The 15783-nt window shown below is 39.4% G+C and overlaps 1 protein-coding gene across 2 annotated transcripts in view; it reads left to right on the top strand.

The window, feature by feature from the left end:
* LOC126198230 (rab5 GDP/GTP exchange factor) overlaps nt 1-15783 on the top strand; it is an 83057-nt gene that overhangs the window by 53856 nt on the left and 13418 nt on the right. The window contains exons 9-11 of one of the 2 annotated variants that reach the window (XM_049934705.1): nt 11198-11308; nt 13324-13455; nt 13549-14144. In XM_049934705.1, coding sequence (XP_049790662.1) covers nt 11198-11308; nt 13324-13455; nt 13549-14144 — 839 coding nt within the window. Of the gene's footprint in view, nt 1-11197; nt 11309-13323; nt 13456-13548; nt 15544-15783 lie in introns of those variants that run through there. The other variant, XM_049934704.1, reaches the window with a different exon arrangement.

The following is a 15783-nucleotide window of genomic DNA, read 5'->3' as shown; positions in this document are numbered from 1 at the left end:
AACTTTTGGTTGAAAGCTCAAATGTATAGCAGTCTTCTTGTTGTGCCTGTCTGCAACTCAATATCTTCTCTGTACGGTGAGTAACAGTCTAGCAGTCTATCCTTTCCATACTACTGTCATTATTCTCTCTTAAGTTATAAATTAAATCATTCTGCATTAATATGCAGGTACCTAGAAATGGACTTACATACATGCGTTTTATCCTTGGTGGTGGCACACAATGACCATTTTTATTAGACACTGAGATTTACCTCTGTTTATTTGTTGTATCAAAATTAAAATTCATCTGAGAAAAATATAAAATGATGAGACAGAAATGCTCGTTAGTACTTAGTTTCAGGGGCAAAGCTTTAAGTACTGCCAAAAGACAAATATAAAATCACACAAAAATATTCTAGCCTTTTGAACTGTTAGTACCTTCCTTGGGGAGGATAGGGGGTTGGGCTGAGGGAGGTTAAAAAGTAAGGATAGGTCAGACTGAGGATGAGTATGACCCACCTGTTGTGAGAACAGAGGGAGGCCATGATGAAATGAGAGCTGTCAGAGAGGATACTAGGTCCTAAGATAGTACAGTGAAACACTGTGCCAGATTCAGTCCAGATATGACAGAATGAGAAGAAATGGTGGATTAAGAGGATGAAAAATAAAATGAATAGTACAATTAACATCTAGGAGGAGATGGGGGAAAATCATGAGAAATGGGGGAAGAGAATGAAGATGAGAAAGTAAAACCAATAAAAAGTAATGAAATAAATATTATGACAGTCATATGTTAACACAGGCAAGTCCCTGATGGTGCCAAGATGTGAGGATATGTTAGAGGGCAACATTATCATCTCCAGAGTTGAGGCAAACTACTATCAAGTTAGAGGATTCAAATGGCCTGTATGGTGTAGCACCCACTCAGCCCTGTACATTTATGCCATAGAGCATGTTCAGCTACTGGGTAATGGGTATCCTCAAGGTGGACAGTTATTCTATGGCCATTAGTGTGCTCTGCCAGTTTAGTGGCGAATGTTCCTATATAAAACATTGTACAGTGGACACAAGTTAGTTTGTAAACAACTTGCACGATTTTGTAAGTTTCTCTGTCTCTGATACTTTAGGATATATTGTTGTTTTGGCTGGAGTTGGTGGTAATGGTGGATGCATGGTGCAGGTTTCAGTGCAGAGGTGACTGCAGGGGTAATCTGGGAATGTCGTATGGTTTGACAACAGTCTTTCGGAGGTTAGGACAGTGACAGTTTGTGGTGTGGGGAGGATGTCAGGGGGAGAGAGGTTCTCATTTCAGGGATAGTCATGGGAAAATTGAAACTTTGCCGGTTGGTTTGGATATTATTAATCACCAAGTAACAGTCTAATAAATGAGTTATACTAACCAAGTCCTAAGAATGAGCTGATTGGCTAGTACTGCTGTGTGAGTTGTTTGATATCAGCTTTTCGAGGACTGAATAATGCATTAACACAATCAATAAGGTTCTATTGTAACAATAATAACTATGATGTTCCATTGTAATTAAGTGTTATATTTCTTGATTTTACACAAATGTGAGGCAGTTGCTCCCTTCGCCTTACAATTTAATGATGGTTAAACTCAATACGGGTGCTCTTGGATATCTTTCCACACACAAACACATCACAATCTTCACTTCAATCCAATTATAGGTGGCTGGCGCAGTTGGCACAAAACGCGTAATGACAGAACAATGTAGGTATTTCAATAAACACTTCAAAATAAACTCTATAGTCTTCATTGGTAAATTGCTGAGAGTCAACTTGTGGCATCAGGGACATGCTCAGTTGAATATATGTACACTCCTGGAAATGGAAAAAAGAACACATTGACACCGGTGTGTCAGACCCACCATACTTGCTCCGGACACTGCGAGAGGGCTGTACAAGCAATGATCACACGCACGGCACAGCGGACACACCAGGAACTGCGGTGTTGGCCGTCGAATGGCGCTAGCTGCGCAGCATTTGTGCACCGCCGCCGTCAGTGTCAGCCAGTTTGCCGTGGCATACGGAGCTCCATCGCAGTCTTTAACACTGGTAGCATGCCGCGACAGCGTGGACGTGAACCGTATGTGCAGTTGACGGACTTTGAGCGAGGGCGTATAGTGGGCATGTGGGAGGCCGGGTGGACGTACCGCCGAATTGCTCAACACGTGGGGCGTGAGGTCTCCACAGTACATCGATGTTGTCGCCAGTGGTCGGCGGAAGGTGCACGTGCCCGTCGACCTGGGACCGGACCGCAGCGACGCACGGATGCACGCCAAGACCGTAGGATTCTACGCAGTGCCGTAGGGGACCGCACCGCCACTTCCCAGCAAATTAGGGACACTGTTGCTCCTGGGGTATCGGCGAGGACCATTCGCAACCGTCTCCATGAAGCTGGGCTACGGTCCCGCACACCGTTAGGCCGTCTTCCGCTCACGCCCCAACATCGTGCAGCCCGCCTCCAGTGGTGTCGCGACAGGCGTGACTGGAGGGACGAATGGAGACGTGTCGTCTTCAGCGATGAGAGTCGCTTCTGCCTTGGTGCCAATGATGGTCGTATGCGTGTTTGGCGCCGTGCAGGTGAGCGCCACAATCAGGACTGCATACGACCGAGGCACACAGGGCCAACACCCGGCATCATGGTGTGGGGAGCGATCTCCTACACTGGCCGTACACCACTGGTGATCGTCGAGGGGACACTGAATAGTGCACGGTACATCCAAACCGTCATCGAACCCATCGTTCTACCATTCCTAGACCGGCAAGGGAACTTGCTGTTCCAACAGGACAATGCACGTCCGCATGTATCCCGTGCCACCCAACGTGCTCTAGAAGGTGTAAGTCAACTACCCTGGCCAGCAAGATCTCCAGATCTGTCCCCCATTGAGCATGTTTGGGACTGGATGAAGCGTCGTCTCACGCGGTCTGCACGTCCAGCACGAACGCTGGTCCAACTGAGGCGCCAGGTGGAAATGGCATGGCAAGCCGTTCCACAGGACTACATCCAGCATCTCTACGATCGTCTCCATGGGAGAATAGCAGCCTGCATTGCTGCGAAAGGTGGATATACACTGTACTAGTGCCGACATTGTGCATGCTCTGTTGCCTGTGTCTATGTGCCTGTGGTTCTGTCAGTGTGATCATGTGATGTATCTGACCCCAGGAATGTGTCAATAAAGTTTCCCCTTCCTGGGACAATGAATTCACGGTGTTCTTATTTCAATTTCCAGGAGTGTATTATGGGTGGCTCTCTGCCATTACACCACGTCCTGCTCACTTACAGCGACTTCTCCCTGTTCACTCTCAGCACTGCACTTACTACCAATTGCTGTATCTGTCTGGCACTTGATTTTGATATCAAGCCTACGTTGAGTTGTGTGAGGCAAAACTACATTTCTCTGTACATAAGGGGCTGCAGACTCCTTACATCCCCACCCTAAAAGACTTCTTTGTAGTTGGAGGCAAAAAAGAATGTAGGAAAAGTTTAAACATATTCAAAAAGAATGAAGACATTAAATCCAAGTACACATTGAAACTATAAAATGTTGAGTAAATTCCTTCTACTCCGGTCATAAACTACCTCGAAAGAAAATATTACACAAAAAGTTAAACATATATTACTGGAGAAATCGGAAATAGTTTGCAAAATTCCATATATAATGTACAATAAATGTCTCTCTTCAACAGTTAGTGTGAAATTCTAAATATCTAATACATAACACAGTACAAAAACTCTTATTAACTTTATTTTGGGTGCCCCCTTGAGTTTGCTGTCTGTTCAGTAGGGCTTGCCATCCGAAAACACTTCACCTCAGTTCTGCGCCACACAAGGAGGAGAGCAAATACCTCTAACCATTGACTATTCTCGATCTGTAACACTCTAGTAACACAAAAGATATTAAACAAAATATTATAAATAATACAAATAATTGCAGTGCCTTTCTTCTTACCAGATTATGCGAGTGTAAGTCTGTCTTTAACGTGATTGTCTCAGAACTGGTTTCCAAATATATGGCCGTATTACTCTGTCCTAAGCTATTTTTACTGAATTTGAACAGTTGTTATTAACATTGCACATAGAATGGTGAATATCTTTTGTTACATAGATTCAACATTTGAAATATCCATTCTCATCATTGACTGCCTAGAGCCAGCATTCTACCTTTGCACTCAACCTGATAACATAAATTATCAACCTCAACAGCTAATTAGATTGCTGAATCATACATTGTTCATCATTACAACCTTTAAATGCATACTGATATAAATAGGATTACTCGTGTGAACATATATGACATTCAGACATCACCTGTACTTCATATTCCATATGTCTTACACCTTATATAAATCTCCATGAACATATACATACATACCTACCTCAACTCAACATCTCAATTCAGGCAGCCAAAGACTGTGGTCGTGTGTGTGTGTGTGTGTGTGTGTGTGTGTGTGTGTGTGTGTGTGTGTGTGTAGGTTGTCTGTTCTGATGAAAGCCTCTTTGGCCATAAGCTTTGTTTGTTGTGCCTTTCTGTGACATGGCATCTCAGTTGTATGGTGAGTAGAACTTCCCTTTTCAAAATACTATCATTATTCCATTGGGGATTTCCCATTGTTTGATTTCAAATGTACATCAAATGCATATTCCTTCGTCATCCACTAATCATTTTCATTAATCTCCATAAAAAACACAAAACTCCACAATGCTCCATTAATTCCATACATATTACAAACTTCATTAATTTTATAACATCATAACACTACTTCTCTCTGTATCTCAGTATCATTTGCATTGACTATTACTTATCAACTACATGCCCCTACACACATTCTCCTATTGACAATACCTATCAGCTGTTGTTTAGCTATAATTCCTAACTTATACTAATTATCTCTTTTCTATATTTAAACGGATGTTTTCCTTTAGGTCTGGTATTACTATTTTTGTAATTTAACTTCCAAACAATTACATAAAACACGACTTCTTCAAAAGTTCATATTTATCTTGTATTATTAATTGGTTTTGATTGGATTGCTGGGATAATCGTAATGACTATGACAACACAGTAATTTAAACAATAGCTCCTACTATATTCTAGATGATATCTGAATAACCACTATTAAATCTATTTATTGACATAATGAATAAGTCCTACTATTTTGTTAATTGCTTCTTAGTACTTGCCAGGATTGCTAATCGTCCAACAAATTAATGCCTAAAAACCTCTTAAATCAAAGGACAGGAAAAATGGTAGATGAGCGAGACTTGAAAAAGGAAAAAAAATCTCACTCAGGTGGGAGCATACCAATTGCCCCTCAGTATACATACAAAATAGCTGCCTGTTCACTATGCTCTTGGTCAGTCCTTTAATTTAGGTTACCTCTATCCCTCAGTCTACCATCTCCCCTCTCATCATTCCTCAAATCCTCATCTCTTCTGGAACTGTTGTAAAATTGACAACCATGTTCTTGGTTTCTGTAGCCATGACCACCTCCCTTCCTCTGTGGGATGGTTGGTTATCAGAGCGATTTCCTCGGCAGTTATCTCCTCCTTGGTTTTGCTTGTGCATTTGACTGTCTTTCTGCAGATGTGTTGATTCTAACTGCTCAGGTACCTCCATCAGTGCATCCATATCCTTGATCAGGCTTACTGATAAGATCTCTTTCATTCTTCTTCTCAACCTTCTCTTAATGGCAGACATCGTTATATCCACTTTTAGTGACTGCTGTAAAGTTCCATTCAATTCCCACAAATGTTCAACAAACTCCCTCAGGGTACCTCTTCAGTTTTAAGTGCCTTGCGATGTAGTAGGTCTTCCATCGTTGCACACTGATGACTCCTTCAAATTGATCATAACTGTTAATTTCGTCCATCTTCTTCATCCCCCATATGAATACTTCACCCTCCATTCTATCTATCGCAAATTACATCTTGTCTTCATCCTTGAAACATTCAGGGAAGATGCCCTTCAACCATTTCGTAAATATCATTGAGTGCAAGGTTCCCTTAGGTTTATATCTTTGTCCTACATGAGCCTGGGCGTACTTGTTATCACCATTCACTACCTTAATAACTCTACTCTCCCCCACTGCTAACTCCTCACTAACAATCTTCTTATCAATTTCATCAGTTTTTGTTTCTAGTTGTTGGATTACTGCCGGTAAATGCTGCATATCCTGTGTAATCTTATGATTATTTTCTCTACTTCGCACTGCTTTAGCATTCTTTATATTTACAGCCAGTTCGTCTCACTTAGAGGGTAGTCCCTGAATAGCAGCATCACATTGCTGTTGCTTCTGTGTCAACCTTTCGATCTGGTGCCCAAAATGTCTCTCAGTGTCTTGGATCTTCCCCTCCAATTCTTCCTTGACTTCTTAACATCATCCTCAATGTTACTTGTCACCTTCTAATCCATCTTGCCCATATCTTCTCAGAGTTGTGTCAGGTTTTGCTGCAATTTGTTAGTTCTTCCATTGTATTCTCTCTTCATCTCTTCTGTAAACTCCTGTAACTCTTTCTTTGACTGACAGCCTTGTTCTTGTAATACCTTCTGAAGCCTTTCTTCATTCTTCCGGTCAACTTCTTGTAACATTACTTCATTCTTCTGATTATACTCTCTATTGATTTGCAAAATTGCTGCCATCATTGATTGCAACTTTTCTCACCTTTCCTCATCTGGACCTCATTTATTTTCTGTTCACTTTATTGAATAATGGGTTGTCAACTGACAATCCACAAACACTGCATGCAGGATATTGCTGTGGTCCTAAAAATACAATAGCAATAAGTATTATAAAAATGACTCCATTAATACAGCAAGAGCTTGTAAATGCTTACATGTGCTTAACAGTGCCTATACAGAAATGATATAAAGAAGTCAAACAAAAAGTGCGGACATCATGCCAGAACTGGCCAAGCTGATTAGCTCCAGTGCTGGCATGATGTCTAAACTTGTTGTTTGGTTCATTTATACAATTTTTGCACAGGTGCTGTGAACCACATGTAAGCATTTATGAGCTCTTATTGTATTAATGGTTTCATTTTTGTACTACTTATTACTATTGTATTTTTTAGGACCACAGCAACATGCTGCATGTATCATATTGTTGATGCTCACTGATAAGAGCAAGAAGGGCACTAGGTGTCTGAAAGTGGTCAAGAAATTAAATTTCTTTTATACAACTGGTTGCTAATTATTTCTATATATCTTATTTAACTGTTTTCTTTATTGCTGACTCTCTCTCTCTCTCTCTCTCTCTCTCTCTCTCTCTCTCTCTCTCCCTACCTCCCTCTCTCTCTCTCTCTTCTCTAATTTTTTTGCCACATCTCCATCTCTTCCTTCCTAGTTCATTTAGTTTCTCTTCCTGTTAATCCATAGTTACCTTTTACTATGCCTCCATCATATCTTGACTGTAGCTGGCACAAAGCATTGTACTGTCTACCTTGTACTCTATACAATATCTCCCCCCCCCCCCCCTCCCCCCTTTTGTTTTTGTTTTTCCTCTGTCCTCACAAGAGGTGAGTCCCCCAGATCTTGGGGATCAATGTGAGATGCCCTTCTTCTTTGTCCCTCTCCAACATTTTCCTCCATTGTCTTCAAGGAAAGAACTGATGGTTTGATACCCTCCGAGGAAGTAACTAAATGAAAGATAGGATAGTTTAATGCACATTGATGTGTGGCTAGTGACAGTACTAAAAGTTTTGCCTCCTGAAGGTATATATTGACCAGCAAACCTTCTCATAGTTTTATGTTTATTTTCTGACATGTAATCTAGCCCCCATAAGTAGATATTGAGATTCACAATTCTCAATGATATATTTACTGTAGTTAATGTCATTTCATCCACAGTTTCAGGTCCCAAGCTTTATTTGATGTCTGAGGTGCAATTGCGGTTTGAATAGCAAACGAAAATTTTGCAGATTTTATTTCATTTATTCTATATTTTCAGAACAAAAAACATATATGCATTGCTCCAGTATGACTATATCAGTGTTACCACAATACCATTATTTAAAATGAAAATACATTTTCATCTGAAGTGACACGTTGTCGGACCAACCACAACCTCTCTCTCTCATCATTTGGCCGGCACTCTCTGCTGATATTCATCCCACCTCCAACTGAGGCAGGTTCTTTCGTTAAGGCGGCTTTATATGTCATAATTACAACACAGCATTTAACTTATATTGTGTTTTATATAATTTCAAATTACACTGAAGGCTAATTTTATCGAAGATTTAGTGAATCGAAATAAAAATCCGGACAACTCGTTTCAGTTTGCATGCAAATCATATTCAATAGATATTTATTGAAATGGTGTGATGTAAGGATAAGACTAAAGAGATACATAAACATAATTCTCAATACAAATACCAGAATAAAAGTTGAGCATAATTTTGGTTTTATGTACAATGGATAATTACATTTTATAATGGACATACATATTTTAAATTGAATTTTTTGAAGGAAAACTGTTTCTAAAGTCATTGATGTTTTAATTGTAAGTGATTAAAACATTGTCTTTTAGGTGAAACTACAAGGGTTGTACCAAAAGTAAGGTTCCCAATGAGCTACAGTCTGAAGGGAAGGTGCTAGGATAAATCTGACAATAGTACCATGCACAGTGGTTCCCCCACTCTCGAGCCCGCCCGTCCGCGATTCGCTATGTCACTCAGAGTTGGCTTGGCAGCCATCAGAGCTGGAAGTGTTGATCGCCGCTCCCGCTAAGTGCGAGGTTCGAGCAGTAATCCAGTTCCTCCATGCAAGGAAGTTGCCGCCCATGGAGATTTATCGGCAACTGACTGAAGTTTATGGTGAAGAATGCATGCCCATTCAGCACATCCACAAATGGTGCAGGGCCTTTGCTGAAGGTTGCACAGAAGTTCACCATGAAGAACGGAGTGGAAGATCGCTGGTTTTAGATGTGATTGTCCAGAAGATCAACAGTGAGCTGCTCAAAGAATGGAGGGTCACTGTCTGCGAAATTGTTGAACGCATTCGTGAAGCTTCCCAAGGCACAATTGAAAGAACTTTAACAGAAACGTTGGGTTGTCTCAAGGTGTGTGCTTACTGGGTCTCCCAGATGCTGACTGACAGACACAAGGAACAATGTCTTGACTGTGCTCGCAAGTTTCTTCAGCAGTGTGTGTGTGTAGGGGGGGGGGGGGGGGCAACAAGGAGAAGCTGTGGGACTCTATTGTCATGGGAGATGAAACGTGGATGTTTCATTACACCCCGAAACAAAACAACTCTCTCTCTCTCCAGTGGCGTCACTCTGGTTCACCGCCACCAAAGAAATTCAAACAAACGCAGTTGGCAGGAAATGTTATGGCGACTGTGTTTTGTAATTGGAAGGGGGTACTCATTGATTTTATGCAACCTGGGACAACAATGAACTCAGACAGGTATTGTGAAACATTGACTAATCTCCGATGTGCAATCCAGAATCGCCAGAGAGTACGTCTGAAGGAGGGAGTAGTGCTTCTTCATGAGAATGCTCTACCTCACATCACTCATTGAACACGAGCTTTTGAAGGAATTTGGGTGGACTGTTACGCCCCATCCCTTGTACAGCGTGGACTTAGCCACCAGCAATTATCACCTCTTCACCAAGCTAAAGGAACACTTAGGTGGCAAACACTTCAAGAGTGACGATGAAGTCTGAGCAGAGGTCTCATGGTCCCTCAATGGTTTGGAGGGAGACTTCTTTGACTTAGGAACAAAAAAGCTGGAGCACTGTCTTCAAAAGTGCGTTGAAAAAAAATGGAGACTATGTTGAAAAATAGACAAAAGTGTAAGCTTTTCAACAGTGTGTAAATTAATAACAATAAACAATGTTATCTATTTGTAAAAAAATATGGGAACCTTACTTTTGGTACAACCCTCATAGCCGCACGGAGTGGCCGTGTGGTTAGAGGTGCCATGTCACTGATTCCGTGACCCCTCCTGCTGGAGGTTCGAGTCCTCCCTCGGGCATGGGTGTGTGTGTTGTTCTTAGCATAAGTTAGTTTAAGTAGTGTGTAAGTCGAGGGACCAATGACCTCAGCAGTTTGGTCCCTTAGGAATTCACACACATTTGAACATTTTTTACAACCCTCGTACGTAACTGAATTGAGCTATTTTGACCTCGTGCTTTGACCGAGACACGTCAATTGCTTTATAAGACGATTTTCAAAGAGTAACATACCTGGTCCTCAATTAATGCTCAGTGCAGTATGGCAGATGCCAAAAGTCATGTTTTCCTAATTCTTTTGAGTAGTGTAGTTGAAAGTTTGGTAATTTTATCACATCCTATCACAGTTAAACACACAGAAGAATTCCCTTGAAACTTCTTTGTGAACACTGCTACTGTAAATATTGATGAATAATATAGGTTCTCATGATGTACCTTAATGGGATAAAGAAATATATTGTACGTCAGAGTATGTCCTTTTATGGATGAGTTAAAAGCATATCTTTACATTATGTAAAGGTACTCTTTCAGAACCCTAATTGTTTTTGCCCATGTGATTATGGGTATTGGATCTAGTGTTTATACAGAGAAGAAGGAAAACACGAGCAGAGTAGTGTTAAACCAATCAAGACTTTTAAATGACTACTATATACAATATACTGTGTATATTGCAGTCCTGAACGAGCCGTGACTGAAGCCTGAACAACAGGAGACTGACACACTAGAACATGCATTTCTACTATGAAATGGTGCATTGATAATGACTAGGCACTAGCCAAAATCTAGATTTGCCAAATAAAACCTGCAAGAAAAGGATGACTGATTGCTGTGCTGTATCATTTGAAAGTATTGATTGCGCCCAATGTTCCTAATGGAAGGTAACCTGGTACCAACCAAAACTGGTTACTGTGATATCTTGATGCAAGAGAGTGGTGCATAAATTTTTCTTCTGTCTTCTTTTCTTTTGTTCTTACTGGATGTGAATTGAGATGTACTAGTTGTAGCACCAAGATATGTCAGAATTATTCATAGCTTCTTGCTAGATATTAAAAATTAGTAATAGTGTGGCCACTGATAATTTATTTACACTCGCATATTGTAACTAGTAGTTGTATTGGACACTCTGTGCTTCAATTTATTATGATAATTTCATTATTTATAAGAGTAACATGGAAGATGATGACTATAGTCAGTTTCAGCCTATAATGTTAAAACTTTGTGAAGCTCCATGGTATTTCTGTTGCAGGGAATGCATTTAATGTATGAGAACTTGGCAATGTTGGAAGATTTAAGAACAAGGCATGAAAGTCTTATGAAGGGAATAGCAGACCTTAAAGAGAAAATATATAATTCTAAGGTAAATTTCTGATATAATTATTTTTATATGTTTGTGATTCTTCTGTGATATGCTTATATTACTCTTGCCCAAGCAGTTGATATTGATTGTGTTAGTTTGATACTGTGTTTTCTGTAAGAGAAAGTGTATCAGATCCCCATAATATTAGGTTGGTGCATAGGTTTATAGTATTTGCATGTTGCATATTGGTATTCCAGTGTCTGTGGTTTTATTTCTTGATTGTCTTTTCTGTTTGTAGTCTATTGTTGCTGTATGAGTTCACATATTGTTGTTTGGTCATTTGGAGGGAGTGAGTGGTGCTGTGGATGATAGAAAATGGAGTGCCATGTGGAGAAATCGTAACATTTCTGACATATTCTTCTGTTTGAGTTCAACAGAAGGGTGACAGCTGTGGAGGCAGCTAGGAAAATTTGCACCATGTATGGGGATAAAGTCATTGGACAGAGCATGGCAAAAAATGCTTTTCACATTTTGAGGGTGATTATTTTGACATTAGAATTCTCCACATTCAGGAATAACTTTGGGATTTGAAGAAGATTGTTTAAAGGCATTAATCCACAATGATCCACGTCAGTATGCTCAAGAAATGGCAAATGTGATGAACTGTGATCATTTGACCATCATTCAGCATTTGCATGCAACAGGGACGATTAAATAATTGGGTTTATTCCTACTGCATGTTCTGAGGCAAAATTACATAAATCAGTGGGTAGTCATATGTGCATCTCTGCTAGCTCATCATCAATTGACTAGTGAACAACACATCATTTGTATCATGTATCATTACTGGTGACAAGAAATGCTTACATAAAGAAAAGGAAGGACTGGTTGAGCCCAAACAAAGCAGCAGCTCCCTATACAAAGACCTGCGCACATCCACAAAAGATAATGTTATGCATCAGGTGGAACAGTGATGATGTGGTGTACTACAAATTGCTTTCCCAAAGGTGCAACCATAATTACTGACATTTTTTGTTAACAACTCAGACATCTTGCCACCGTAGTCCAAGACCAACAACCAGGAAGACTGTGAAGTGATGCTACTCAACAATAAGTGTGTCTGCATTCTGCTAGACTGACAAAAAAACACTATACTGAATTGAGTTGGGAAGTCATTCCACATCCACACTATTCATCCGATCTTGCTCTCAGGTTTTCACCTTTTCTGCTCTATCAAACAACCTTCTAGGAACTTCCTGCCCACATGAAAATGTACTACAAACATGGCTCTATGAGTTCTTTGCCTCAGAACCACATGATTTTTGGAGTCGTGGAATTGAAAAATTACTCCAGCATTGGCAGACCGTAGTAAATAGTGAAGGAGAATATATTATTGATGACTAGAGCCTCTATTATGTGTATCAGTTGTGTTTTTTAAACTTATGGGAAAATGCTATGAACTTATGCACCAACCCAATAATCTATACATTCACCATTAATGGTGTGTGATCAGAGCAACACAGCTGTAGATAATAAATTAATAAATTGGTGTAAAACCAGCAATGGAATATACAGTGATAGGTCTAAACAAGGGCTTTATTTGGAAACTTACGAAGTTATTGCCCTTTCTGTGTACCTTTCACTTGCTAAGCATCTCTGCTATTTGATCAGTAGTTTAATGGTGCATACATGGTTATTATTGTCATCATATTATGTAATTATGACTAAAATAAAAAAAGATGTGGTGATGGTAAAAAATATTTAACAAACCCCCCCCCCCCTTACACACACACACACACACACACACACACACACACACACACACACACACTCACACTAAATGACTTCAGTGCATTATTGTTTTTATGCATCAGTACAGGCATTGGCTCACATTCTTGGTGATGTGCTGGATAACAACTACAATTAAGCAAAATGGTTTGATTTATGTAATCTGGATGCAGATTCTCATATATTATTTTGCCACAAAAAGTAGTTTCTGGTTTTTTTTTATCTTTATGATAGTGAAATTACTTTTGAAGAATAAGAACATTACTGCTTTTTTTCTTTCTTTCAAGAATGAAGTGACTGTGAAAGTTGAAGCTGTTCTGGCACGCACGCCTCTCAAAATTCGCCCAAGGAAGACTCCAACCAATATTGACTCAGATGATCCAACATGCCAGGCCTTGCCCCCACCAATTACTCCACAGGTTTAGTATATCGTTTTGTCATTTTCATTTAGTGATTGCATACACTGTTCAGTCATTTCTTTCAATGTTTAATATGCCCATTCTGATTTGCAGGTTGTTGCTCTAAAAACTGAGCTTCCAGAGAAAACCGATGAAACACAGTGTTTAACTGATAAGAAATTACCAATTCAAGAAGCAGAGTTGTTTTTAACAGATTCTATTCCTGCTTCTACATCTTATGACTACCTTTCTTCACCTTCTCCAGGGTTTGGGTTTTCTGATGGCCTCAATGGACTGGCAACACCAGATGAGATCTTTGCCGCCCAGGAGAGTTTGAGTTTTGTCCAAGGATTAGCATCAGTTAATTATGACATTGATATTTCAGATCTCAGTACAGAAAATAGCTGTGCTGATGATCCTATTTCACGTACTTCTCCTAAAGCTGATGTGACTTTACCTATTGAAACAAAACCTATTGACGAATCAGCTTCGTCACTCTTAGACAGCACTGAATCTCCAACTGGGGGCCTTCTTCCTTCTCCGATAAAACCGGTGTTAACAGCAGAGTATCATGGCTTCTCCTCACAAGGACCACAAATACCAAGCATACCATGTGATACAGGAGATACGATGGTAGTACTTCCAGAACCACAGTCATTAGCAGCCTCTAATACTGCCAGAGAAGTATTGAGTCCTGTGAGAAATGACAGGTATGGCTCACATAATTCAAGCGAGGTGACTTCTAGTAGCAGGCAGAATTCTAGTCAAGTAGAAGAAACTTTAGTGAAGGCACTAAGTGAAGTAATGAACACTTTTGATAAACTCTTTTGATAAGTTACATGTGTTTGTGTATATTTTGCATCACAATTTCTTTCCTTAAAGTACAAAATATTCAGGATATGGTTCAGAATTTACTTTTGATTTTATAAATAATGTACATTTTATAACTAGAATCCACACATTTGAAAGACTGCAGTTGTCAGTTGTGAACTGCTATTTGAAATTCGTTTTTATTTAAATATGTGATTTTTATCAAGGCAATTAGTAGTATTTTGTTTGTAAAATACAAACATTAATTGGTGTTCCACACAAATTGTTCATAACATTACTAAAATTATCCTGACATTAGTTGAATTCTTGATTAGTGGTTGGCAAGTCTTGATAGAAGAACAAAAAGAAACACTCTTTTCACATTGAAAATGTAAATGAAGTGTTTACTTTTGTTCTTGAAATCATAATGGTTAATGATATGTCACTCACTGCATAAAAAAAAAACTTCAGTTGTTGGGTCAGTGGAAATCTAAGAAAATAAACTCCACATGTTAGTTGTGATAAGACTGATTTGTAGTATGCAACCATTCGTGAAGGATGTGTTTGCATTGTACAGAAAATGAATTACTTTACAGAACTCATTGGTCTGCTTAGATCAGTGAAAAATAGTTTGAGTGTTCTTTATCCACATTATAGTTAGACTCTTTATTTGAATTTTATCCCATTTACAGTATTCGTTATTGATAGTAGATACTCTTCATGACAGCATCAACATATGAAATAACTACACAATTTTTAATGAGGTTTCTGATCATTATTAGAGTCTGCACCATAAGCAGGATGAATGTATTGAGGAGTATTTGGAGTTACTTGTAACTGACATCAATAATTTTTTTTTTTCATTTCCTTCCTTCCTTCCTTGTTTAATTCCTTGTGTTTTACGAATATATATCTAACACCAGTGGTGCTACTTCTGTATGCAGTTACACCAATACCAGAGTTACTATCTTTGCATATTAATTCTGTTGTACATTTCAGCTGTATTCATCATTGCTCACTTACTTTAATATGTATTGATGTAGAGACATCTAATGTATAAAGACTTGCAACAATGACAATGTAAAATGTTATATGTTTTATTTCAAACTGTGATCATGTTAAATATATTTAAGTAAATGCCTGAAAATCAGTTCGCATTATTTGACATCAGAAGCTTTGATGACAGGAAAAGTCTACACATATCTGTCAGAAATAGTTCATACGTGCAACAACACAGCCAAGATAAAAATTAAAAATGTCTGTTTTTGTCCATGAGAACTAATGTTATAACAGTAAGAATTGAATAAAAATTGCTGACTTTGGGGTGTGTTGGATGGGGGGGGGGGGGGGCAGTGGAGGGAGGGAATTAATCTTTTTTTTTTGTCAAGAACAGTTGCTTGACATATTTCATCAATTAGATGTTCCCCACACTGACGCAATTCCTTGGTGAGTGAAATTTGCCATGGTGCACCATGGCGGTGGTGGGGTTGTCCCTCAGTGCAGCGAAATTTGCCACAGGGGCTTGCCATAGCCAAATGT

Source organism: Schistocerca nitens, chromosome 1, assembly GCF_023898315.1.
Source record: "Schistocerca nitens isolate TAMUIC-IGC-003100 chromosome 1, iqSchNite1.1, whole genome shotgun sequence".
Classification (NCBI taxonomy): Eukaryota; Metazoa; Arthropoda; class Insecta; order Orthoptera; family Acrididae; genus Schistocerca; species Schistocerca nitens.
The sequence above is the reverse complement of the archived record's forward strand: the minus strand, read 5'-3'. Positions and strand labels throughout refer to the sequence as shown.